Raw genomic sequence first — 27,039 nt, forward strand, 5'->3', positions numbered from 1 at the left:
GTCATTCTAGGTTTTTATATCATGTCGGTAGCCTAAATTATTTCCTCATAAAGTTTGTGGTTATCTGTTCCCCTGCAGGTGTGACCTCTGAGTTGGCCAGTACGCTGGACATTCTGCCAACAATAGCATCTTTAGCGGGCGCCCCTCTTCCTAAAGTCCCAATGGATGGATATGATCTAAGTGAACTTCTTTTTAGCGGTGAGAAGGTAAGCGGTTTTAAACTATTGTAAATCATAGACTAGATGATCAGTTAGCAGTGATTGGGCTTCTCAGCAGTCTGATGGCGGTGTATGGTCTCATGCTTTCTAGGCTGAACTTCATAGGAGAACCACGATGGTATTGCAATATATTGTATAGGCAGTTGAACAACCACAGGTTTAAGTCCTTTAAGGGGGCTAAAACACAAAGTTAAAAATGGGGGGAATTTTTTTTTTATATTTTAATCATTTTAATCACCTCCCTTTTCCTCCTTCCAAAATAAAGAATTTTAAAATGTAAAAAAAAAAAAAACAAAAAAAAAAAAAAACACAATTTTTTTGGGCACAATACCAAATATATCCATCAAGATATAAAATGATTTAAACCTTACGTTAAACGCTGAAAAGAAATACCAATCAGAACACTAAAATTACCTTTTATTTTCGTCTCTACACTTTTCAGAAAAAAATTGCCAAAAAATGTCTATTTTAATCCAAAATGATGTCAATGAAAATGTCCGTTCAGTGCCAAATAAAGCCCTCGCAATAACTTTTTTTGATTTTCCTGTCCATGGAGCTGTGGGTCACAAACAAATTTCAAATGACCCTTTTCTTTCTCACAATGAATGTTGCAAGAACAACCCCCCCCCCCAAAAAAAATGATGGAATTGAGTTTTTGTTTTTCTGCATTTTCACTGCACCTTCATCACGTGACCTAATTTATTTATTTATTTTAATTTACCTATTTTTGTTTAAAATCCTAGACATTTTTGCTAACTCAATCAGATTTCTCCTTGCATAGTTTATTTAAATGGAAATGACTTGCGGAGAGTTAGGCTACTTTCACACTGGCGTTAACTGCATTACGTCGCAATGCGTCATTTTGCCGAAAAAACGCATCCTGCAAAAGTGCTTGCAGGATGCGTTTTTTCTGCATTGACTAACATTAGCGACGCATTTGCGACGCAATGACACACGTCGCAACCGCCGGAACTCCGCCCCCACCTCCCTGCACCTCCCCGCACCTCACAATGGGGCAGCGGATGCGCTGGAAAAATGCATCCGATGCCCCCGTTGTGCGGCGGAGACAACGCTAGCGTCGGGAACCTCGGCCCGACGCTAGTGTGAAAGTAGCCTTACTGAACCATACTGTAGCTGTTCTTTTACAGTTTTCTACATTTGCGTTGATGGTATACTTACAAATAAACAAATATCTCCCAGTTGGACTTCTGTCCTGTAACTAAGAAGTCCAAAATGCCTACTGTTTCTGCAACCGCTCTGTGAGCAATGAAGATATCTTAAATTACACTGAGTTAACACCTCGACAGCTAGCTCTAAGGGAGTTTATATTGTAGTAAACCATATAGAACATAAACTGTTTTACTGTCTTGTCTTGTTTATTGCTGGTTATACATGCATTTATTAATCAGCCATACCATGAAAGCCACCTGCCTTAAGGTAGCTTCACACTAAGCGACGCTGCAGCGATACAGACAACGATGCCGATCGCTGCAGCGTCGCTGTTTAGTCGTTGTGTGGTCGCTGGAGAGCTGTCACACAGACGGCTCTCCAGCGACCAACGATGCCGAAGTCCCCTGGTAACCAGGGTAAACATTGGGTTACTAAGCTCAGGGCCGCGCTTAGTAAATCGATGTTTACCCTGGTTACCATTGTAAAAGTAAAAAAAAAAAAACACATACTCACATTCCGGTGCCCGGCGTCCGCTTCCCTGCACTCCTCCTGCATCCTGTGTCAGCGCCGAACATCTCCGGCATCTCCCACAGAGCAGAGCGGTGACGTCACCGCTCTGCTTTACGGCTGGCACTTACACAGGATGCAGGAGGAGTGCAGGGAAGCGGACGCCGGGCACCGGAATGTGAGTATGTGTTTTTTTTTTACATTTACAATGGTAACCAGGGTAAACATCGGGTTACTAAGCGCGGCCCTGTGCTTAGTAACCCGATGTTTACCCTGGTTACCAGTGAAGACATCGCTGGATCGGTGTCACACACACCGATCCAGCGATGTCAGCGGGAGATCCAGCGACGAAATAAAGTTCTGGACTTTCAGCAACGACCAGCGATCTCACAGCGGGATCCAGATCGCTGCTGCATGTCAAACACAACGATATCGCTATCCAGGACTCTGCAACGTCACGGATCGCTATCGTTGTAAAGTCGCTTAGTGTGAAGGTACCTTTAGTGTTGAATAAGATGGAAGATGTCTTTAAATGTACTGTACTTGGGGGGGCGGGGCTCTGTAGGGCCCCCATAGCTAGGTTACACAATCCTTGTCTTTATCGCGACTTATTGCACTTACCGAGGTAATCCGTCAGGGGTGTCCCTTGTTGCCACTGTTATTTGTTCTGGCTTTAGAGCCTTTGACCTGCAATCTATAAGATTCCAATCTGGACAAGGGTAAGGGTACTGTCACACAGTGGCACTTTGGTCGCTACGACGGTACGATCCGTGACGTTCCAGCGATATCCATACGATATCGCTGTGTCTGACACGCAGCAGCGATCAGGGACCCTGCTGAGAATCGTACGTCGTAGCAGATCGTTTGGAACTTTCTTTCGTCGCTGGATCTCCCACTGTCATCGCTGGATCATTGTGTGTGACAGCGATCCAGCGATGCGTTCGCTTGTTACCAGGGTAAACATCGGGTTACTAAGCGCAGGGCCGCGCTTAGTAACCCGATGTTTACCGTGGTTACCAGCGTAAAAGTAAAAAAAAACAAACAGTACCTACTTACATTCCGGTGTCTGTCCCCCGGCGTTCTGCTTCTCTGCACTGTGAGCGCCGGCCGGCCGGAAAGCGAGCACAGCGGTGACGTCACCGCTGTGCTTTCCGGCTGGCGCAGACACAGTGAAGAGAAGCAGAACGCCGGGGGACAGACACTGGAATGTAAGTATGTACTGTTTGGTTTTTTTTACTTTTATGCTGGTAACCACGGTAAACATCGGGTTACTAAGCGCGGCCCTGCGCTTAGTAACCCGATGTATACCCTGGTTACCCGGGGCCCTCGGCATATTTGGTCGCTGGAGAGCTGACTGTGTGACAGCTCCCCAGCGACCACACAACGACTTACCAACGATCACGGCCAGGTCGTATCGCAGGTCGTCATCGTTGGTAAATCGTTTAGTGTGACAGTACCCTAAACCTGTTAGTTCTCAGTAGGCCAAATTGGGGCCTTTCGCAGATTACGTGATACTTACCTGAGAATTAAAGTAGATGACCTGAAAAATTGTATTCTTAAAATTACCCCCAGTCTCATAGAGAAAGTTGTATCAGAATCATGGCTAATACACATCACCCTGAAAAATAATTTTCCAATTTCAGATGCGTTTTTTTTTAAGTAAATTTCCTTTTGGAAAAAAAGGCATGGGGAATCGTAATGGCAGGTCAGTTTTAGCATTTGGTGAACCTGGTCAAAAAAAAAAACACAGTTGTGGAATTGCACTTCTTCTTTTTTATGCAATTTCACCGCCCTTGGAATATTTCTTTTTTGTTTTCTAGTACACGATATGGTAAAACCAATGGCATCCTTCAAAAGTACAACCCATCTTGCAAAAAACAAGCCTTCACAAAGCCATATTGCCGGAAAAATAAAAAAGTTATGGCTCTGGGAAGCAGGGGAGCAAAAAACAGAAATGCAAAAAAGAAAATGGGCTGCGGCGCGAAGGGGTTATTTTTAATGGTATAAAATATGAAAAATCATTTAAAAAAAAAGTTTTTATATTTTCAACTTTTAAACACTAGGGGGAGCAGCTGCTGAAATTTGCTATAAAATCTAGTGTACGGCTAGCTTGCTTTACGACTGCAGTAAATGTGGGCAGGATCTGCTCTCATGTGTCTGATGTCGCTCCTCCCTGACCCTTCTGGGACTTTGCAAAAGGGTAAGTGTTAGGGTGGTCTCAAGCAGACCAGAGTATATTGGATGGTTTCCAATTATTATTATTAAGAGGACGCTTGAGCGGATGATGAATTCACACAGAGACAAATTGTATCTGCAGAGAACTAATCATAAATCCTTTATTCCATAGCTAACATTATATACCCTTTCACCTTAGGGCGTTCACATCAGTGTTGTGTACAAACTATTGATTGGCTAAAAACATATTCTCATATGGAAAAGTACCGTTCTTAAACAAAAAGTAGATAATTAGTATAATTAAGGTGGATAACGCTCATTAATTATTACTATCTGATAGCTCCCACCACCAACACTGTTATTAACTATTCCCTTAAGCAATATAGTGTTTGTCAGTAGTTTCGATCACATACTGAAAGAATACAGTGATTCCGCAAGAGAGGTGAAACATAAGTCACATAAGGATTCATATATGTAAGGATAAAACTATGAGGGTCCCTGAATACCCTATCATAAGGGAGGATAAAGTTTAGGATCGCAGCGCAAAGCCATTTTGTTTCTGACTGCAATGTGATACCTAGATGTGGGCAATATCACCAAGGAACGCTGGCAGCGCCTTTATGTTAGTTGGCGCTGCGCTGCTCTTTACAGAGATCGGAGCGGAGCAGTCATATCATTGCAGCTGCAGCACTCGGGTCACAGTAATTGCACCACTGCTGACTCGATCATACATGATAGGATTAGATACACAGCTCATCGGACTGTTACACAATGTCAAATTACATACATGGCTCTGCAGACTATATTACACATGATAGGATCAGATACACAACTCTGCAGTCTATATCAAACATGATCATATTAGATACATGCTTCTGTGCACTGCATATGATAGGATTAGATACATAGCTCAGTAGACTATAGCAATTTTGACAGGTTTAGATACCGGCTAAGTGGTTTGTGTCACACATGATAGAATTAGATACACAGGTAAGAACTCTGTGTCACCCATGGTCGGATTAGATACATAGATATGGAGGATTTGCAGATAATCTGCGCTGCTGTGGTATCCCATAAGATAAATCAGGACAAGAAAAACATACTTTTCCTGTCCTGATGAAGAAGTCTATACACTATGTTCCAAATTTTTATGCAAATTGGATTTAAGTGTCATAAAGATTTAATTGTTTTGTTTTTCAAATAAACTCGTGGATGGTATTGTTTCTCAGGGCTCAATGGATCACTGAAATCAATCTTAAACACATGTGATAATTAGTTTTCCAGGTGATTCTAATTTAATGAAAACTACTTAAAAATGATATTCCACATTATTAAGCAGGCCACAGGTTTCAAGCAATATGAGAAATAAAAAGAAATGCTCTGCTGCTGAAAAGCGTTAAATAGTGCAATGCATTGGATAAGGTATGAAAACATTAGATATTTCATGAACACTTAAGAGTGATCATCATACTGTTAAGAGATTTGTGACTGAAACAGAGCACAGACAGAGTTCATGCAGATAAAGGCATAATAAGGATGGTTTCTGCCAGACAAATTAAATGAATTAAGAGAGCAGCTGCCAAAATACCATTACAAAGCAGCAAACAGTTATTTGAAGCTGCTGGTGCCTCTGGAGTCCCTCGAACCTCAAGGTGTAGTATCCTTCAAAGGCTTGCTGTGGTGCATAAACCTACTATTCAGCCACCCCTAAACAGTGTTCACATGCAGAAATGGATGCAGTGGGCCCAGACATACATGAAGACTAATTTTCAAACAGTTTTGTTTACTGATGAGTGTCGAGCAACCCTGGATGGTCCAGATGGATGGAGAAGTGGATGGCCACCATGTCCCAACAAGGCTGCGACATCAGCAAGGAGGTGGAGGAGTCATGTTTTGGGCCAGAATCATGGGGAAACAGCTGGTAGGGCCCTTTAAGGTTCCAGAAGGTGTGAAAATGAAATCTGCAAAGTATACAGAGTTTCTGACTGACAACTTTCTTCCATGGTATAAAAAGCAGAAACGTGCCTTCAGGAGCAAAATCATCTTCATGCAATTGCAACACCCCAGGTAACTGGTTGTTGCAGTGATGTTGCCTTCCTTTCGGGGAGGGCAATATCATGCTTGCAGGCAATGGAGTTCTCTTTATCAGGTAAGGCACCCACATACAACATATTCCAAATCCATGCCAGAAGCGTGAGCTCCGGACCCGGATTCAGGGGAGCTTCCCTCAGCTTTAAGTATCCTGGTCTAGAGGAGGAGTTAGCCAGTTGGAGGGAGAGAGTGGAGGAAGACAGTTGGTCCAGGGAGACCAAGGAGAGCAGACACTAGGAGAGACGCAGAGCAGACAGAGGCCCGGCAGCCACGTGGGAGCTGCAGCCTCTGGAAGGAGAGACAACCCGAGGGGCTGAATGTGGTGGAGCTACAGAGGAAAGGAGCAGAGGAGTGATAAAGGGCTCAGAGGGGAACTGCGATCGGACACCCTGATAGGCAGAGCACAGCAGCCGGTTACCGGGAGCCTGAGGCTATAGTGGGACTCTAGGACGCTTGGCAGAACCGGACGACTAAGAAATTTAAGTCACTAGCCCACACCACACTTGAGATGCAGCAGCACCTGAAGACCCCGGGGCATGATAGAGTCCCTATAAGACAGCTCAAGCTGCCCGTCATGCAGGTACCTGTTCCAGGACAGGGGAAAAGAGGGCTTTGCCACTAAGCTTCAAGCAGCAGGGACCTCATACAACAGAGCAAGCAGGAAAGGCTCACGGACCTCAACTGAGAAGGAGCCTCTCCCGTTGTCTCTGAGCCGGCCGGACCATAGGACACCTGTGCCTGGTACTGTGGACTACTGCATCTTCAGTAAACCAGGTAAAGATTTTACAACTTGTGTCCTCCACTATTTTGTCGGCATTCACCACCTTGCCACACACCTTGGGAGCCCTGGGGACCCCGCTTCACCTGTGGGAAGCGTTACCATCATTGCTGCAACAACATCCCCTAGAGGACCCCTTTAAAGCAGTGTCGGTCCCCACTGACCGAACACCACAGGTGGCGTCACGAACAATAGACTTTTACAATATCCCTTTAAAGACGTTTCCCCTTTAATTGGGTGCTCAGGGCCACGAACCGGGTCGCAGCCACCGTGACATCACCTTTAAGATCGGACCCGGTACCGAGTACCCGGCTGCCCTAGTAGGGCGTGCCACATGACAATGCACCATCTCATGCTGCAAAGAATACCTCTGAGTCATTGGCTGCTATGGGCATAAAAGGAGATAAACTCATGTTGTGGCTACCATCATCCCCTGTCCTCAACCCTATAGAGAACCTTTGGAGTATCATCAAGCAAAAGATCTATGAGGGTGGGAGGCAGTTCACATCCAAACAGCAGCTCTGGGAGGCTATTCTGACTTCATGCAAAGAAATACAAGCAGAAACTCTCCAAAAACTCACAAGTTCAATGGATGCAAGAATTGTGAAGGTGATATCAGAGAAGTGTCCTATATTAACATGTAACTTGGCCTGTTGGGATGTTTTGGCGTTAAATAGCTTTTTTGTTCAGTGAATGTGACCTCCTAATGCTGCAAATTCCACAAATGAGCATTTTCAGTTCTTTAACACATATCAAATGTTTAGAAATTCTACTGTGCTTAATAATTTGGAACAGTGCATTTTGAGTTTTTATTCATTTTGGAGATTAAACTGTTATCATTGGGAGGTTTCTTCAATAAAATTCGATGTGTACTCTAACAAATGATGACTTTTATTAGACTGACCATTATTACTTACATTTTTACTGACATTTGCTGACATTATTACTGACATTTATTAGCACCGACCATTTAGGAAAATCCGAGAAAAAATTGCATTTGCATAATAATTTGGAACATGGTGTAGTACTTGAAAACGTGGTAACTGAATAAAGAAAAACTGCATATACTTTCTGTCTGTATTTGTATCTATTATGCGAGAAACACAGATTATCTGCAAATCCATCTTATCTGTGTTTTCCCGGTCTGATGACCCGTTGGAACTGATAAAGCTGGATTTATAAGTGATGGAAATGTTGTGCATACACAACTAAACCAGGTTGGCACAACCTTACTTAAAACCCTATTGCGCTGTCTTTTTCCTGCCAGCTATTTCCAGATTAGATACATGACTCTGGGCAATGTATCATAGATGATCATATTATATACACCGCTCTGCAGACAATTAGGCTATGTTTCCACCGTCAGGATTCCCTCCGCTTTGGACGCAGCAGATACTTCACTCCACCCAAAGCGCCGCCCCCTGTTATATGCGCCGTGATTCCGGATGTGTTCTTTGAACACATGCGGGATCACCGCATTGTATTCATAGACTGTTATTTATCTTGGGGAGACGGAGCGTGTCCGCAAGATAAATAGACATGCTGCGGTCTATAAAGACGTGCCGCATGTCCGGTTACTCTGGGCCGTCGGATGCGGCCCTGCACGCATAGTGGTGACGGGATTTCATAAATTCCCTCCACTATGCTATAACATCTGGACGCTGTGGATTGGACGCTGCAGATGTATGCAGCGTCCAATCCGCAGCAAATACTGAAGGAATCCAAACAAATCCTTACTGTGATCTGAGTGGTGCAGCTGCAATAACTTAACTGCTATGCTCAGATCACTGTGATCACCGATGAGCATGGTTCCGGTCATCAGGGCTGCAGTGGTGATTTTATCCAGTGGCATGTACTCACCTCTACGGTGATGTGAGCAGAACAAGGCGAGTTAACCTTTAATCTCCATGCACATTAGTGAACCCTGGAAAACCTTGAGCCTGTGGCCAGTCCACCAAGTCTTTCACCATTTTTGGTAGTTCTGACCACTATATATCAGGAACACACCCCAAGACTGCCAGTTTGTAGAGGCTCTGATTTACCGTAGTCATCTGGCCACTGCAATTTGGCCCTTGTCAGTAGATATTTACCAAATTTTTCCTACTTCAACAAAGCAACTTCAGGAAATGATTATTTACTTGATGCTCAATATATTCCAATCCTTGACAAGTGCAATTGACACAAGGTAATCAATGGTATTTACATAATCTTTCAGTGGTTTTAATGTTATTATTATTATTTATTTATATAGCACCATTGATTGCATGGTGCTGTACATGAGAAGGGGTTACATACAAGTTACAGATATCACTTACAGTAAACAAACTAACAATGACAGACTGATACAGAGGGGCGAGGACCCTGCCCTTGCGGGCTTACATTCTACAGGATTATGGGGAAGGAGACAGTAGGTTGAGGGTTGCAGGAGCTCCGGTGTTGGTGAGGTGGTAGCTTTGGTAGTGATGAGGGGTCAGTGCAGGCTGTAGGCTTTCCTGAAGAGGTGGGTTTTCAGGTTCCGTCTGAAGGATCCAAATGTGGTTGATAGTCAGACGTGTTGGGGCAGAGAATTCCAGAGGACGGGGAATATTCGGGAGAAGTCTTGGAGGCGATTGGATGAGGAGCGAATAAGTGTGGAGGAGAGAAGGAGGTCTTTGGGAGGACCGGAGATTACGTGAGGGAAGATATCAGGAGATTAGTTCAGAGATATATGGAGGAGACAGGTTATGGATGGCTTTGTAGGTCAGTATTAGTAATTTGAACTGGATACGCTGAGGGAATGGGAGCCAGTGAAGAGATTTGCAGAGGGAAGAAGCGGAGGAGTAGCGAGGAGAGAGATGAATTAGTCGGGCAGCAGAGTTAAGGATGGACTGGAGAGGTGCAAGGGTGTTAGCAGGGAGGCCACAGAAAAGGATGTGCAGTAGTCAAGTTTGGAGATGATGAGGGCATGCACAAGCTTTTTAGTAGATTGACGGTTTTGACTGATCGCTGTCCATTCATGAGATTGTTTTCCCTACATTACTAAATGTGTGCTTATTTTACAATTCTTAAGAGTGTTTGCACCCCTCTTCAGAGAAACCATTAGTACTCTGGTTGCAAAACAATCTAAATAAATATATTCCATTTGTGTTTCCTCTATTTTCTGGCTTTTTTATATCTGATATATTGTTCTTTATGGTTCAACGAGAAGAGAATACAGATTTGATTGACTCCCTTCAAAAAGAAAATTGAGTATAAACATCTGACCTTGATGGGAGTGTATGCTGTCCTCAGTGAAATACAAGTGGCAGAAAATAAGATCACCATACAAACTACAATCATGTAAAAATTTAAAGTGAACCTGTCATTGGCAAAATGCACTATTTATCTATAGGTATAGTTGCAATCTGCAGGTAAATGGCAAATAAATCATGCCTGGCAGACTTACTGGAGCAGTGGCTAGAGAGAGAAAATGAAGGTATATCCTCCTTGCGGCGCTCATTTACAGTCATTGGGACAGTATAGAAAGCATTAGCCCACTATACTGTGAACGCGCTGTAATCAATTCACTTCACATTGACTGACCTCCTGCAGATCTGGCTGTCAGTCATTGTACTCTGACAGTGAATATCACATGATATATAACATCTCCACAACACTGAAATTGCAAAGTGATGAAAAAATGGGGAAAAAAACATTGACAACATCTTGTTTTATTCAGATTCAGTGCCATGCACAAGAATACACGCGCTTTTATGCCTTGACTGCTACCAATTAAGTTAATGGTTGTCTGAGGAATTATCTTGCACGCTTAATTAGCATTCATCAAGATCTGCTGCTGGCAGCTCCCTTTGCAGTTGTTGGCCAATGATGTCCCAGATGTGCTCAATCAGAGACCAGTCTTGAGATGCTTCAGGCCATGGATGCACATTTAGGTCATGCAGGTTGCTCACACTAGCATAAGCCACATGTAGCCTGGTGGTGTCATGTTGAGTTGCATATTTGCATCTGCACTATGTATATCCAGTCAAACGTTCATGTCCACACTCTGGGGGCCCCAATGCAAAAGCTTCAATAGAGCCCCCAATTATCACTGTTTTTTTTTCCTAGAATTCATCTTCTCATATGAGCCAAAGAGATCTTTTGGGGTGCCCTAGGTGTTGCTGCAACCTTTGCACCCACCATAGGTATACCCCTTCTCATGTCACTTACACCTTAAAAACATTAGCAGAATTCACCATTTTCTTATCATGGGAACTCCATAAACACCTATTGTCGTTGTGATTCATTCTCATCATGCAACTACTAATCAGTCGTTTTCTTAACAAGCTATAACCTCTCCAATCTATTAGATGCCAAGATTTTCCAGTCACTGCATTTGTTTACCATCCTCTATAGAAAAGAATATAACCTTATCACAGTTATCCCATATACCACACCATCCTACATCTCCTCCCTTATCTGTGTCTAACAACCCTATGTGCACTCTCTGTTATAGCTATGATCCAACAGTAACATTCACAATAATCCAAACTCCCACTCCTGTCTTTAAGACTTTTCTCACGCTTCACCAGTTCTCTGGAATGCACTAACCCGAATAATCAGATCACTTCAAAGTGTCCACAGTTTTATGTGCCCTACAAATACACCTCTTTGGGCAACATTGACTTCTTTCTCTTGGATAAACCATTGTACTATTTATTCATATCTGGATTGACTGCATATTTCCTCAAACCAGGATAAAGCAAACTTTGGCCAAGTAGTCATGGTCCATTTAAGTTGGTTATTTATAACATCCTATATATTTATCTTGCCTCCATGTATTCTGGTATTTGTAATGTCGCTACTAAGTATTTTTTAAAGTTTTCGCTATATTGCACTTTAGGTCCAGTTCACTATTGTCCTGGACTCAGTTATGTTAGCATAACACGCCATATTTTATTATTATTTTTTTTATAGAGTCCCCTCTATAAGTTGTAAAGCGCTGCAAAATATGTTGGCGCTATATAAATAAAATTATTATTATTATTATTATTAGCATTTCTATGCATTACTCTTCCTTTTTCTCATGGACACTCCTGTCTAATTTTTCCTTGGTTCATACCATTGGTCTCCGTGTATGCATGCTCTGTCTCGCTCCCCTCCTTGTTCCCTGACTTATCGAGCAACAGGGTGGAGACGTGCCTGCGTCACCTTGGAAACAGTTTCTTGGGTGACTCTGCAGGCTTCCAACCCTTTGTCCTGACAATCTGTGTTCCTATTGGTTGGGCAGCAAGCCTCGCATGTGCCGCAGCCCCGGTCCAACGGTGTGACCTCATTTTATTTTTCATTATTCTTTCAATCTTCTATACTTTATACTTGTAATTGAATTTATATACTTATTTATACCTTAGGTGTGTATTGAACCAATTTTTTAGGAATACCCTGTTCCCTTTTTTATGGCATGTTTTTCATTTTACCTTTATACTACTAAAATGTGTTAAATTTTATGAGACCCCTTTGCACTCATTTCCTTTGTGCTGGTCGTGTTTTTTTTAATCTTAGAGTGTGTCTCTAGAGAGTTTTTCTTCATTTCTGCTCCCTTTTCTCTAATCTATTTTTTCTCAGTTCTCCCTTTATATATTTTCCCTCAGAATCTTGTTTTTTCTACCATTTGTTCCTATACACTCATTGCACTCAATAGCACTTTGTATGTGGACATTCAGTGTGCACAATTATTAGGCCATTTGTATTTTTGATAATTAATTTTATTATTGACCAACTACAGTGCTGTCTGTCAATCCAAAAGGTTAATAAACCTGAATATTTAAGAAAAAGTAAAGTTTTGTCTTTTTTAGGAGAATATCTGTGTGCAGAATTATTGAGCAACTAAATGAAAATATCGCCATTTACCCATCTCAATTGTTTATTTTCATCTGTTAAAATGAGAATAAGAACCAAACAACTACAAATGTATAAAAATAAATTTCTGACATTTAAAAGAAATATGAGTGACCAATATAGCCACCCTTCTTTTCAAGAACAGCCAAAAGCCTTCAATCCATGGAGTCTGTCAGTTTCTTAAATCTGTTGATGATCAACTTTTTGGGGCAGCATCAACCACAGCCTCCTAGACACTGTTCAGAGTGGTGTCCTCTTTACCTTCACTGTGAATTTCCCATTTAAGAAGGGCTCACAAGTTCTCAATAGGGTTTAGATCAGGTGAGGAGGGAGCCACGTTATTATTCTTTATCGTCAAGGCCTATAATGGCTAGCCAAGCGTGGAGTACTCTGATTCATGCAATGGACCATTGTCCTGCATACAAATTATGATTTTCTTGAAATATGCAGGCTTTTTCTTGTGCCAATGCTTGAAGAAAACATCTTCTAAAAACTGACAATTAGCTCCTCTTTAGCAATGCCTGCCCATAGCAGTACCCCACCTCCCACTTCTCCTCGGAAGTCAGCAAGATTAACTCTGTGGTCATTACTAATCCAGCCACAGGTCCATCAAGAGTCGCTCTCATCTCATTAGTCCATAAAACCTTTGAAAAATCTGTCATCAGATATTTTTTGTCCCAGTCTTGACGTTTTACCTCGTGTGTCTTGTTCAGTGGTGTTCAGGTTTCAGCCTTCTTACCTTGTTGTGTCTCTGAGCAATGGACACCTTGCACTTCTTGGCTCTCCAAGAAGGCTGTAGTTGTGGAATATGACAGCACTGGGGGATAATGGGTTCCTGGTCGCTTCACATTTGATTCTTCTCAAATCTTTGGCAGTTAATTTGTCTCTTTTTTTTTCTCAACATATTTTTCTGATACCCTGTTAACTATTTGCAACAAAACTTTTCATGGTTCTGTGACCACGCCCCAAAATTTTAGCAATTACAAGAGTTCTGCATCCCTTTGTAAGACTTGTAACAATTTTTTACTTTTTAGAGTCAGTCAAATCTCTATTTTGGCCCATTTTGCCTGAGAAAAAAAAGCTGCCTAATATTTCTGCACTCCTTGATAAAGGTTGTTTCATCCTTATGCCGCACCCTCCCTCATTACACAAATACACATGACATGATCTACTTCATCCGATAAACTATCACGTTTATACAGCTTGGAGTAGCAAACTATGAATAAAAATCATGATCTGGTCAAGATACTCACTTGCCTAGTAATTCTGCTCACAGTACATAAAGATGCTGGATGGTTTCTGGTTCATGCAGCTTATCATGAATAGCATTCTTTATTTATGGCTGGACCATACACTACAAGCCCTTTTTTTTATCTCTAGTGTCACCCCTATTTCCTCATGGATTGTGAGCTCTTCTGAGCAGGACCCTCTTCCCTCTTGTTTGTATTGCTGAATTATGTATTACTCAGAAATGCCTGATATTGTTTGTACACGAACCTTCTGAATTATAAAGATCTGTAGAATATGCTGACGGTACATAGAAAATTATTCAAAAATGATATTTATGTGTAAGTAACTGCGGTTCATTTGTGCAGTGCATAAATTAAAACTTACAATCTTAGCTAGTTTTTTAGTGAGTAATTGTCTCATTTGCTATGTATCACAAGTAGTTTTGTTACTGGCATACAATAGTTATAAGCACATTTGTGAAGATCCAACAGAATTATTCAGTTTTTGTTTATTTAGCTCCTTCTTGACATATGATGTAAACTTACATCATATGTCGTGTCCCTGCCTTTGATTTGGGTTCGCACCCTGAGCGGGTTCCCCACACATGATGGTTGATTTAATCAGCCATCATGTACCTCTAAATCTGCGGGTGGAACATAGCTTTGCCCGTGGTTGCTAACCTGTTAAATGCCCCTGTCAATCTCTGACAGCGGCATTTAACACATGCCGGCAGGGGGTTGCATCGTTTCACTCTCCCATCGGTGCACCTGTGACATGATCGCGAGGTGCCAATGGGTTGTTATGACAGCCGAGGGTCTGCTGATGACACCTGTGCCTGTCATAGCGATCCTCCTGTGAACTCCAGGATTTCTTTTTTTTCTATACATAGCAGTACTAATTCACTGCTATGTACTGCACAAGCGATCAGATGATAGCAGCTTCATGTCCCCTAAGGGAACTATTAAATACAGTAAAAAGTCAAGAAATAAATGAATAAATACATAAAATATGAAAAAATAAAGTCAAATCACCCCCTCTTTGCCTCATTAAAAGTAAAACAGTAAAAAAAAAATAAAAAAAAAGCGCATACTTGGTATCGCTGCATTTTTTTAAAGTTTGGTATATCAAAAATAAAATAAATGAATCCGATCTGTGAATGACGTAGTGAAAAAGAAAATCAGAACACCAGAAATACCGTACATTTTTTTTTTTTTGGCTCCCGCAACATTGCAATAAAATGATGCAATCAAAATATTGTATCTAACACAAAGTGGTATCCCTAACAGCATCAGCTAAAAAAATAAGCCCTCGCAGGGCCCTCCTAAACCGAAATATCAAACCGCTCGGGGTCTCCCAAAATGGCGACACAAGCAAAAAATTTTATTTTTTAATTTATTTTTATTTAATTTTTATATATATATATATATATATATATATATATATATATATATATATATATATATATATATATATATATATTTTGACAAATTTCTAAATTTTAGATCATTACTTAAATAAAAATATATATATACATGTTTGGTATCTGCCTACTCTAATTGACCTGGAAAATCACATTGCCAGGTCAGTTTTACCATTACAGTGAACATGGTAAATGCAAACAAAAAAGCTATTCCATAATTTTCTTAATTTCAGCGCACTTATAATAATATTAATCTTTATTTTTATATAGCTCCAACATATTCCACAGCTCTTTACAGTTTGCACACATTATCATCGCTGTCCCCGATAAGGCTCACAATCTAAATTCCCTATCAGTATGTTTTTGGAGTGTGGGAGGAAACCGAAGTACCTGGAGGAAACCCACGCAAACACGGGGAGAACATACAAACTCCTTGCAGATGTTGTCCTTGGTAGGATTTGAACCCAGGACTCCAGTGCTGCAAGGCTAACCACTGAGCCACCGTGCTGCCCACTTTGAATGTTTTTAATTTTCTAGTATACTATATGGTAGAATGAATGGTGTAATTCAAAATTACAATTCGTCCCTCAAAAAAAAAAAAACCCTTATCCGGCTATATTGATGGAAAAATAAAAAAGTTATAACTCTTGGAAGAAAGGTAGGAAAAAACGAAAAAAAGGAAACTCGCCATGTCATGAAGGGGTTAACGATACCTTTTGATCATTGTTGCTTGATTATATTTATTTAATTTTTTTCAAATTTTACAGACATAAAATCTAAGTGTGTTTATCTCATGGCAGAGTCCAAGAAACACTTTTTATTATTATCCTTCATCTATTGATCCTAGAAGAGGGATCCATGCCCTGAGGATGGGAAAATACAAGGCTCACTTCTATACACAAGGTAAATCCATCCGTTTTTTTATCTGTACACTACCCAGTAGTTATTCAGTTTCTGATCTGAGAATATCAATCTTTACAGCTTTCTTCTTTTTATTTTCATTATTTTAGTGAATTTTTGTATTACTTCTCTAGCACCATTACTGTATTTACAGAACAAAGCAATTTAAGAAATTGGGAAAAATAAATCTAGGGAAGTCACAATCCCCATGCATCGTTATACAGGGGCTATCTACAGAATGTGTAATATGCATTTATTTTCTAATAATTATAGGATGCTTCATGTGACATGGAACTAATATGTATTCAACAAATGCATAAAATATTACAACACACAAAAAGTACAAAACAGTATTGAAGCCAGCATATTAAGAATATAATAACAATGTATCGTGGAAAACCACAGAAAAATTCAATATGCTTAATGGACAAATTGGGGCCAGCTGCCAAAATACATGCAAAGAAGGAAAAGAGAACACAAGCAGCCATATGGTCCCATAAAAGATAAATAATTATTGATAAACATTAAAACACCAAACAAGATACAGAGATGCAGTACAGGGAATGAAAATACGTATCCTAGTGGCCATGAATAACGGGCCAAAAGAGCCAACCCATAGTCCGTGCAAACAAAATTATAGGAAATTTAGGGACAGTTCCCATGCCTAATACCAAATGTACACATATTTGCAAGGCAAGTGCCTACACATGGGAAACATGACATGTCATATTAAACATATTAACATACCCAGCAAAGGCACCACGGGCAGAATAGGCAGGCAGTCAGGCCCGACCCCGACGCGCGTTTCGGAGCGGGCAGCTCCTTCTTCATCCTGACTATACAATATACTATACTATACTATACACTTATTTCTCAGCAAAGTTAAAAAGCGGCACTGAGGCATACGTACCCTTAACTGCCGCCGTTAAAGGCATATTGGTGTTAGGGCTGGCGGAACGCACCGAGTAAATATAACGATAGTAAAGGTGCGTTCGCAGCCCGGGGTCCACCCGGTCTGTACAAGAACGAACTCTGTTGCTTCACAGTGTCGCAGGGAATCAAGGAAACGCTGTGCCCTGTAAGGCTACTTTCACACTAGTCCGTCGGTATGGGCCGTCGCCCATGAAATAAATGCACAACGGGGGCAGCGGATGCAGTTTTTCAACGCATCCGCTGCCCCATTGTAATGTCCGGGGAGGAGGGGATGGAGTTTCGGCCGCGCATGCGCGGTTGAAAATGGCGGACGCGACGCACAAAAAAAGTTACATGTAACTTTTTTTGTGCCGACGGTGCGCCAAAACACAATGCATCCGTCGCACGACGGATGCGACGTGTGGCAATCTGTCGCTAATGCAAGTGTATGGAGAAAAAACGCATCCTGTGGGCAACTTTGCAGGATGCGTTTTTTCTCCAAAACGACGCATTGCAACGTACGCCTGATAACGCTAGTGTGAAAGTAGCCTTAGCTGTCACAGGGAGCAGCAAATGAATGCTAGTGCGATCCCTGCAATTCACCCCCACTATGCTGCTGCTTGATCCCGTTCTGACCCTCGGTGGCTTTTGAGCCCACGCCTGAGGACACCCTGAGTTAGATGCAGAGATTGACCGAGAGTTCCCACCCTACACTGACCGATTGTCAGGAGTATTGTAGATAGCCACACACAGTGCATACAGCACCGCACTGGCAGTCACTGCTGGTTAGATGCAATACAGATCGTGCTCTTGATTAGCCCTGTCAGGCGCAAGTTATCTCCAACATTCGCGAGCATTCAACATCACTAGGAATGGGAATGATTAAGGAGCAATCACCAGAACAGTCATACAACCACACACAAGATAGCAGGTTTATACAAGCGCATGGCTGTGCGGCCATGCAAACCTTTTATAGCTGTAGCTCTCCAGGACCTTCTTAGTGGACCAATAGGAGCTGCTACAGGACCTGAACGTGTGACCCCCGACCTCCAATGAGAGGTCTTCCCTTGGGCATGCTCAGAAGGAGAAAAGCAGGACTTAGTCCCAGGAGCGCCTGCTCGCCGCTGAACAGTACTGGTTATAATGGCTGAACCTGGAAGGCCAGCAGTAACCAAATGCGCAGTATCTGTCTGAGCCAGGCGCTGGGACCGACGTCTCTGCTGAGCAGGCTCCACTGCGGCTGGAGGAGAATGAGAGACTGCAGCGGAGGGGGTTCGAGATTCCCTCTGTGCAGCGGTGGGAACTCGACATCTAACAATTGGCTATCTTAACCCCTTCATGACCCAGCCTATTTTGACCTTAATGACCTGGCCATTTTTTGCAATTCTGACCAGTGTCCCTTTATGAGGTAATAACTTAGGAACTCTTCAACGGATCCTAGCGATTCTGAGAATGTTTTTTCATGACATATTGGGCTTCATGTTATAGGTAAATTCAGGTTGACAATTTTTGCGTTTATTTGTGAAAAAATTGGAAATTTGGTGAAAATTTTGAAAATTTCGCAATTTTCAAATTTAGAATTTTTATTCTGTTAAACCAGAGAGTTATGTGACACAAAATAGTTAATAAATAACATTTTCCACATGTCTACTTTACATCAGCACAATTTTGGAAATAAAATTTGTTTTTGTTAGGAAGTTATAAGGGTTAAAAGTTAACCAGCGATTTCTTATTTTTACAAAAAAATTTACAGAACCATTTTTTTTAGGGACCAAATCACATATGAAGTGACTTTGGGGGGTCAATATGACAGAAAATGCCCAAAAGTGACACCATTCTAAAAACTGCACCCCTCAAGTTGATCAAAAACACATTCAAGAAGTTTAATAACCCTTCAGGAGTTTCACAGCAGCAGAAGCAACATGGAAGGAAAAAAATAACATTTAAGTTTTTAGTCACAAAAATGATCTTTTAGCAACATTTTTTTTATTTTCCCAAGGGTAAAAGGAGAAAGTGGACCCCAAAAGTTGTTGTCCAATTTGTCCTGAGTACGCTGAAACCCCATATGTGGGTGGGAACCACTGTTTGGGCGCACGGCAGGGCTCGGAAGGGAAGGAGCGCCATTTGACTGTTTGAATGGAAAATTAGCTCCAATCGTTAGCGGACACCATATCGCGTTTGGAGAGCCCTGTGTGCCTAAACTTTGGAACTCCACCACAAGTGATCCCATTTTGGAAACTAGACCCCCAAAGGAACTTAGCTAGATGCATAGTGAGCACTTTGAACCCCCAGGTGCTTCACAAATTCATCCATAAATATGAAAAAGTACTTTTTGTTTCTCACAAAAATGTTCTTTTAGCCTCAATTTATTCATTTTCACATGGGCAACAGGATAAAATGGATCCTAAAATTTGTTGGGCAATTTCTCCTGAGTACACCGATACCTCATATGTGGTCATAAACCACTGTTTGTGCTCACGGCAGGGCTCGGAAGGGAAGGAGCGCCATTTGACTTTCTGAATGGAAAATTAGCTCCAATCGTTAGCGGACACCATGTCGCGTTTCCAGAGCCCTGTGTGCCTAAACTTTGGAGCTCCTCCACATGTGACCCCATTTTGGAAACTAGACCCCCCAAAGGAACTTATCTAGATGCATAGTGAGCACTTTGAACCCCCAGGTGCTTCACAAATTGATCCATAAAAATGAAAAAGTACTTTTTGTTTTTCACAAAAATGTTCTTTTAGCTTCAATTTATTGATTTTCACATGGGCAACAGGATAAAATGGATCATAAAATTTATTGGGCAATTTCTCCTGAGTACACCAATACCTTATATGTGGTCATAAACCACTGTTTGGGCGCACGGCAGGGCTCGGAAGGGAAGGAGCGCCATTTGACTTTCTAAATGGAAAATTAGCTCCAATCGTTAGCGTACACCATGTCGCTTATGAAGAGTCCCTGTGTGCCTAAACATTGGAGCTGCCCCACAAGTCACCCAATTTTGGAAACTAGACCCCCAGGGAATATATCTAGATGAGCGTGGTGTGGTGTGCACTTTGAACCCCCAAGTGCTTCACAGAAGTTTATAACACAGAGCCGTGAAAATAAAAAAATCATTTTTTTCCTCAAAAAAATTATTTTTTAGCCCACAATTTTTTATTTCCACAAGGGTAATAGGAGAAATTGGACCCTAAAAGTTGTTGTACAGTTTGTCCTGAGTACGCTGATTCCCCATATGTGGGGGGAACCACTGTTTGGGCACACGTCGGGGCTCAGAAGGGAAGTAGTGACGTTTTGAAATGCAGACTTTGATGGAATGGTCTGCAGGTGTCAAGTTACGTGTGCAGAGCCCCTGATGTGCCTAAATATTAGAAACCCCCCACAAGTGAGCCATTTTGGAAACTAGACCCCACAAGGAACTTATCTAGATGTGTGGTGAGCACTTTGAACCCCCAAGTGCTTCACAGAATTTTATAACGCAGAGCCGTGAAAATAAAAAATCATTTTTTCTCCACAAAAATAATTTTTTAGCCCCCAATTTTTTATTTTCCAAGGGTAAAAGGAGAAATTAGACCCCCAAAGTTGTTGTGCAATTTTTCCTGAGTACGATGATACCCCATATGTGGGGGTAAATCACATGGGTGCACGTCGGGGCTCGGAAGGGAGGGAGCACCGTTTTACTTTTTGAATGCAAGATTGGCTGAAATCAATGGTGGCGCCATGTCGCATTTGGAGAGCCCCTGATGTGCCTAAACAATGGAAGCCCCTCAATTCTAATTCCAACACTAACCCCAACACACCCCTAACCCTAATCCCAACCCTAACCATAACCCTAATCACAACCCTAACCCCAACACACTCCTAACCACAACCCTAACCCCAACACACCCCTAACCCTAATCCGAACCCTAACCATAAGTGTAACCCCAACACACCCCTAACCCTAATCTAAACCCTAATTCCAACCCTAACCCTAATTCTAATCCTAATCCTAATTCCAACCCTAGCCATACAAAGCCACCCCCTCTGGGCTCAAGTACAAGTCCCCCTGTACCTGCAGGTAGGGTGACATTTGAGTTAACCAGTTCACCCGACCTGCAGGAATGCGATCCTTCCATGACGCCACATAGGCGTCACAGGTCAGATTGGCACTGACTTTCATGATGCCTACGTGGCGTCACAGGTTGGGAAGGGGTTAAGTGAACACATCATTTACATTATGTTATTTACATTGCTGAGAACGTAGAGTTGGCAGAATACATGAAATTTGTACAGCATCTGTATCATTTCAGTAAAAAGAGGAGGGGGGCTGATGTGATGGCCTCCAGCATAACACAACAATTCCTCAGTCATTCATAGGAACTCACATAAGTTAAAGAGTCTATGTTTTTATGCGAGGCATCTAATGTGCAAAACAAATAAATGTCATGTAGCCATATGTGATGTTTTTATAAATACTTGATCAGTTTAAATTGACTTGAATGACCTATTTTTGTATTTTTGAACACCTTAAATGAGGTAACTTTGAAAATAGTCTCCTGGAATTTGTGTCTTGAGCTCCTATGCAGACCATAGGCCAGGGGTGGGGAACATCAGGCTCCAGGGCCATTTATGGCCCTTGATGACCTTTTATCAGGCCCCCGAGCAGATTCTCAGGGACCGCATTCTTGGGCAGGGAGCTGCATTTTGATTGCCACCAGCTCATTAATTTCTTCCTGCTCTGTTAGCACACACACACACACACAGTGTTCACTACTGAACACTGAAGGGCATGCAATGAAAGATTACGTCCTGAAACCAGTGCCAGAGTCAGGATGCACTTTGTGGTCTGTTTTTGTATGGCCCCCGAAGGATGGTATAAATGTCCAAATGGCCCTTGGCAGAAAAAAGACTCCCTACCCCTGCCATAGGGTATCCATGGTTATAAGCAGTAAAAGTAATTAATCCCTGGGCATAATCTTATTCTGATATTTTAAGACCCACCTCAAAGACTCAAAATTATTGTCCGATGTAAGGAGAACATGTGCTCCTGAATTCGCTGGTCTATTTACACAAGCCAATAGATGACCACAGACTTTTCTAAATAGGCCACTACTCTCATATTTATGTTTTATTACCCAAATTTATGTTTTAAGACTTTTTATGTTTCTCTCTATCCACAGGAGCATTTCACAGTGAGACAACTCCAGATCCTGACTGCCACGTCACTGCGCTGCTGAAGGAACATAACCCGCCTCTGCTGTTTGACCTGGAGACAGATCCTGCCGAAAACTACAACTTACTGAACCCAGTTATCCCTGAAGAGCTAGAACCAATTGTCAATGAAATACTAAAGGAGCGAGATAGATTTCTGAAAAGTATGACTTATGCCAAAAGTGAGATTAACAAAGGCACAGACCCTGCATTGAGGCCATGCTGCAACCCGGAATGCACTCCAAAGCCAAGCTGTTGCCGCTGCTAATTCTGAAGGGAACCTCCGCTTATTTTCTGAATGTGCTTCAGGTCATGTGTCGGTTTGAAATCCAGATTTCTTGAAAAGCCTGTGTTTGTAAGAAGTTGATGGATAAGCATGCAAGTCGTTCTCTTTTATTATTTCTTGTGCTCTGTTCACACATACAGTTTTCAGCAGTTTGTTTTCCAAGGTGTGGTGTGGATGTAGAAAGAATTGAAGTCTTTCCTTTTTCACGTTGCCTCCTTTATGGTCCACACATGGTTTTCAAACAGTGTGTAAAAAAAAAAAAAAAAAACTGCATGTGTGATTGGAGCCTATTGGCTCCGGTGCAGTCCGGTCCAATTGGTGTCACAGGTCCGGGTCCGGCGCCTCCCTTATTCTTGCGCCGCCGCCTGCTTGCATCGTCGCTCCCCGGCATCGTGCTTTTGCTCAGGCGTGCTTCAGTGTGCAAGCACTGGGAAAGGTCAGAGAGGCCCGGCGCCTGCACACTGCAGAGAAGTGCGGCCAATGCATGAGTATAATAAAACTTTTTTTTATTATTTTTCAGGTCGGATCTGGGGCTTATCTACAGCATTATACAGTGTTGTAGATAAGCCCTGAAAGGCGGTGTCTGCATCTTATAGCGGCCAAATCAGGTGACAGGTTCGCTTTGATAAACCCCTAAACATGCCACAATCACGCCTTTCCTTAAAAAGCCAACCCTTGATCCGACTGCTATGTCCAGCTATCGCCCAATATCGCTGCTTCCATTCGCTTCCAAACTCCTGGACCAGCACGTCCACGCTGAACTTTCCTCCCACCTCTCATCTTACTTGCTATTTGACAATCTACAATCTGGTTTCCGCCCCCATCACTCAACTGAGACAGCCCTGACCAAAATTACTAACGACCTACTTACAGCCAAAGCTAACGAACAATACTCTGTACTTCTAGACCTGTCCTCTTCTTTCGACACAGTTGACCACTGCCTCCTACTACAGATCCTCTCCTCCTTTGGCATCAAAGACCTCACCCTATCATTGATCTCCTCATACCTTTTCAACCGCACATTTCGCGTCTCCCACTCCCACACTACCTCCTCATCCCACCCTCTCTCTGTTGGAGTACCCCAAAGCTCTGTTCTAGGTCCCCTACTCTTCTCAATCTATACACTTTGCCTGGGACAACTCATAAAGTCCCATGGATTCCAGTACCACCTTTATGCTGATGACACTCAGATCTACCTTTCTGGCCCAAACGTCACCTCTCTGCATAAGCCATATGCTCCTTCTTCTCCTCTCGCTTCCTCAAACTCAATGTGGACAAATCTGACCTCATCATCTTTCTTCCATCTCATAGATCTTCCTTACCTGACCTCTCTGTCGCAATTAACGACATCACGCTTTCCGCTGCCTCGGAGTGACCCTTGACTCTGCCCTGTCCTTCAAACCGCACATCCAAGCTCTTTCCACCTCCTGTCGCCTTCAGCTCAAAAATATCTCCAGAATCCGTTCTTTCCTCAACAGTCAATCTACTAAAATGCTTGTGCATGCCCTCATCATCTCCCACCTTGACTACTGCAACATTCTTTTCTGTGGCCTCCCTGCTAACACCCTTGCATCTCTCCAGTCCATCCTTAACTCTGCTGCCCGACTAATTAATCTCTCTCCTCGCTACTCCTCCACTTCCCCCTCTGCAAATGTCTTCACTGGCTTCCATTCCCTCAGCGTATCCAGTTCAAATTACTAATACTAACCTACAAAGCCATCCATAACCTGTCTCCTCCATATATCTCTGAATTATTCTCCCACTATCTTCCCTCACGTAATCTCCGATCCTCCCAAGACCTCCTTCTCTCCTCCACACTTATTCGCTACTCACCCAGCCGCCTCCAAGACTTCTCCCGAATATCACCCATCCTCTGGAATTCTTTGCCCCAACACGTCCGACTATCAACCACATTCGGATCCTTCAGACGGGACCTGAAAACCCACCTCTTCAGGAAAGCCTACAGCCTGCACTGACCCCTCTGCCTCCTCACCACTACCGAAGCTACCGCCTCATAAACACCGGAGCTCCTGCAACCCTCAACCTATTGTCTCCTTCCCCACCATCCTGTAGAATGTAAGCCCGCAAGGGCAGGGTCCTCGCCCCTCTGTATCAGTCTATAATTATTAGTTTGCTTACTGTAAGTGATATCTGTAATTTGTATGTAACCCCTTCTCATGTACAGCACCATGGAATCAATGGTGCTAAATAAATAAATAATAATAATATATTATATTGTAAGGTTGTTCTATTTTCCTCCATACTTACAAACTAGGTTAAAACCGCAATCACACTTCTGTATTTGATTTAAATGTTTTATCCATTTTCATAAGCAAAAATAAATAACATTGATACAGATCAATACAATGGGAAGATTTTTGATAACGATCTTAACTGTAACCTGTCAGCTTGGAAATGCTGTGCAATCTGCAAACATCATATTATAGAATAGGAGGAGCTAAGAAGATTGAAAAGATTTATTGTAGAGCCACGTTCACACATCTGAGTCTTATAGTCCATGTACGGACTGCGATCTCCAGTCTGGCTGCGGTTTCCTGGCCTGAACAGCTTGTTATACACCTGTGAGGCAATGAGTTTGGGTCAGGAGACCTGTGACTAGTCTGGACCTCATGCTCCTTACCTGTACTCGGATGTCAAAGGTGTGAAAATGGCCTTGTATTTTATTCATCCATATTCTTTCTCATTCTGGACATAGCAGTCAGGGTGGCTGCTTACGCAGTTAACAAGGGTGTGTTTTTTTTGCACAGATTTGCCACGAAAACTGCATGTTTTTTGTGCCAAATTCTGCATACAAAAAAGTCTTCTATTCATAAGGTCTCAGTTTTTCCCAGCAAGTCTTTCAAACTCTTTTCAGTGACACGTCTGCTTGAAAACTGGTAGGGCAACATGGATTAGCTCAATTGAATGCAAATCCCAGACAAACTTTTTGGTTATGCCTTCTATTTCTGCCTCAGAATCCAAGGCAAATATAAATTGGATTTTTTTCCTTCACCTAATACCTGGTTGAGTACTATCTTCCCAGTGCTGGCTGCGATCTGGTGTACCGCTCCTGCCCAAGTCCTACATCCGCCAGCTGCTCCTTCCTTGAAGGTCAAGCAGCTTGTCTTAACTGTAAATCGCTCTTTCAAGAGTCCTTAAGAGGGGTTCCAACCATTAATGGAGATGTTGGCATCATATTATTGATGTTGGCATCTTGTGCTCCAGTTCACTTCCAGTAGTGACAAGTCACTTATGTGTGTGCGCATGAGGTCTGAGACTGGAAATAGGGCAGAAGAACTTTTTCCTCCTTTTTCCCACTCCTTTTGTAAGGCTGCTATTTGATCTCTTCCCTTTACTTTTTTGCCTTTATCAGCTTAGCTGGCTTTCAGTTTCTGACTTATTCTTTGGAAGAAAGGTTCCTCGAGCGTTATCCTATCCTAATTCTGTGTCTTTCTAATTCTCTGTAAAAACAAAAAAAAAACACCATGAATGTGTTTTTTTTGGTCATATATTTTTTGACATGTGTCACTTGTAGTGATGAGCAAGTATACTCGTTGCTCGGATCTCTGAGTATTTGTTAGTGCTCGGAGATTTAGTTTTTGTTGACGCAGCTGCATGATTTACAGCTACTAGCCAGCCTGAGTACATGTTGGGGTTGCCTGGTTCCTAGGGAATCCCCACATGTAATCAAGCTGTCTAACAGTCGCAAATCATGCAGCTGCGGTGATGAAAACTAAATCTCCGAGCAATAACAAATACTCGGAGACCACCCGAACAACGAGTACAACCCCTGGAAATAATTATGGAATCACCGGCCTTGGAGGATGTTCATTCAAATGTTTAATTTTGTAGAAAAAAAACAGATCACAGACATGGCACAAAACTAAAGTCATTTCAAATAGCAACTTTCTGGCTTTAAGAAACACTAAAAAAAATCAAGAACAAAAAATGAAGTAGTCAGTAATGGTTACTTTTTATAACCAAGCATAGGGAAAAAATTATGGAATCACTCAAGGCCGGTGATTCCATAATTTTTGCCAGGGGTTGTAGATAAGTTCCTTAGGGGGTCTACTTTCAAAAATGGTGTCACTTGTGGGGGGTTTCCACTATTTAGGCACATCAGGGGCTCTCCAAACACGACATGGCGTCCGATCTCAATTCCAGCCAATTCTGCATTGAAAAAGGCAAACTGTGCTCCTTCCCTTCCAAGCTCTGCCATGCGCCCAAACAGTGGTTTACCCCCACATATGGGGTATCAGCGTACTCAGGACAAATTGCACAACAACTTTTGTGGTCCAATTTC

At 42.3% G+C, this 27,039-nt stretch overlaps 1 protein-coding gene across 1 annotated transcript in view; it reads left to right on the forward strand.

The window, feature by feature from the left end:
• LOC143775775 (arylsulfatase A-like) overlaps window positions 1–25,473 on the forward strand; it is a 131,627-nt gene extending 106,154 nt beyond the window's left edge. Inside the window, exons 6-8 of the mRNA XM_077264309.1 lie at window positions 79–206; window positions 16,246–16,348; window positions 22,420–25,473. Coding sequence (XP_077120424.1) covers window positions 79–206; window positions 16,246–16,348; window positions 22,420–22,718 — 530 coding nt within the window. The 3' untranslated portion in view covers window positions 22,719–25,473. The remainder of the gene's footprint in view (window positions 1–78; window positions 207–16,245; window positions 16,349–22,419) is intronic.
• Window positions 25,474–27,039: the final 1,566 nt, after the last annotated feature.

Source organism: Ranitomeya variabilis, chromosome 5 (assembly GCF_051348905.1).
Source record: "Ranitomeya variabilis isolate aRanVar5 chromosome 5, aRanVar5.hap1, whole genome shotgun sequence".
NCBI lineage: Eukaryota > Metazoa > Chordata > Amphibia > Anura > Dendrobatidae > Ranitomeya > Ranitomeya variabilis.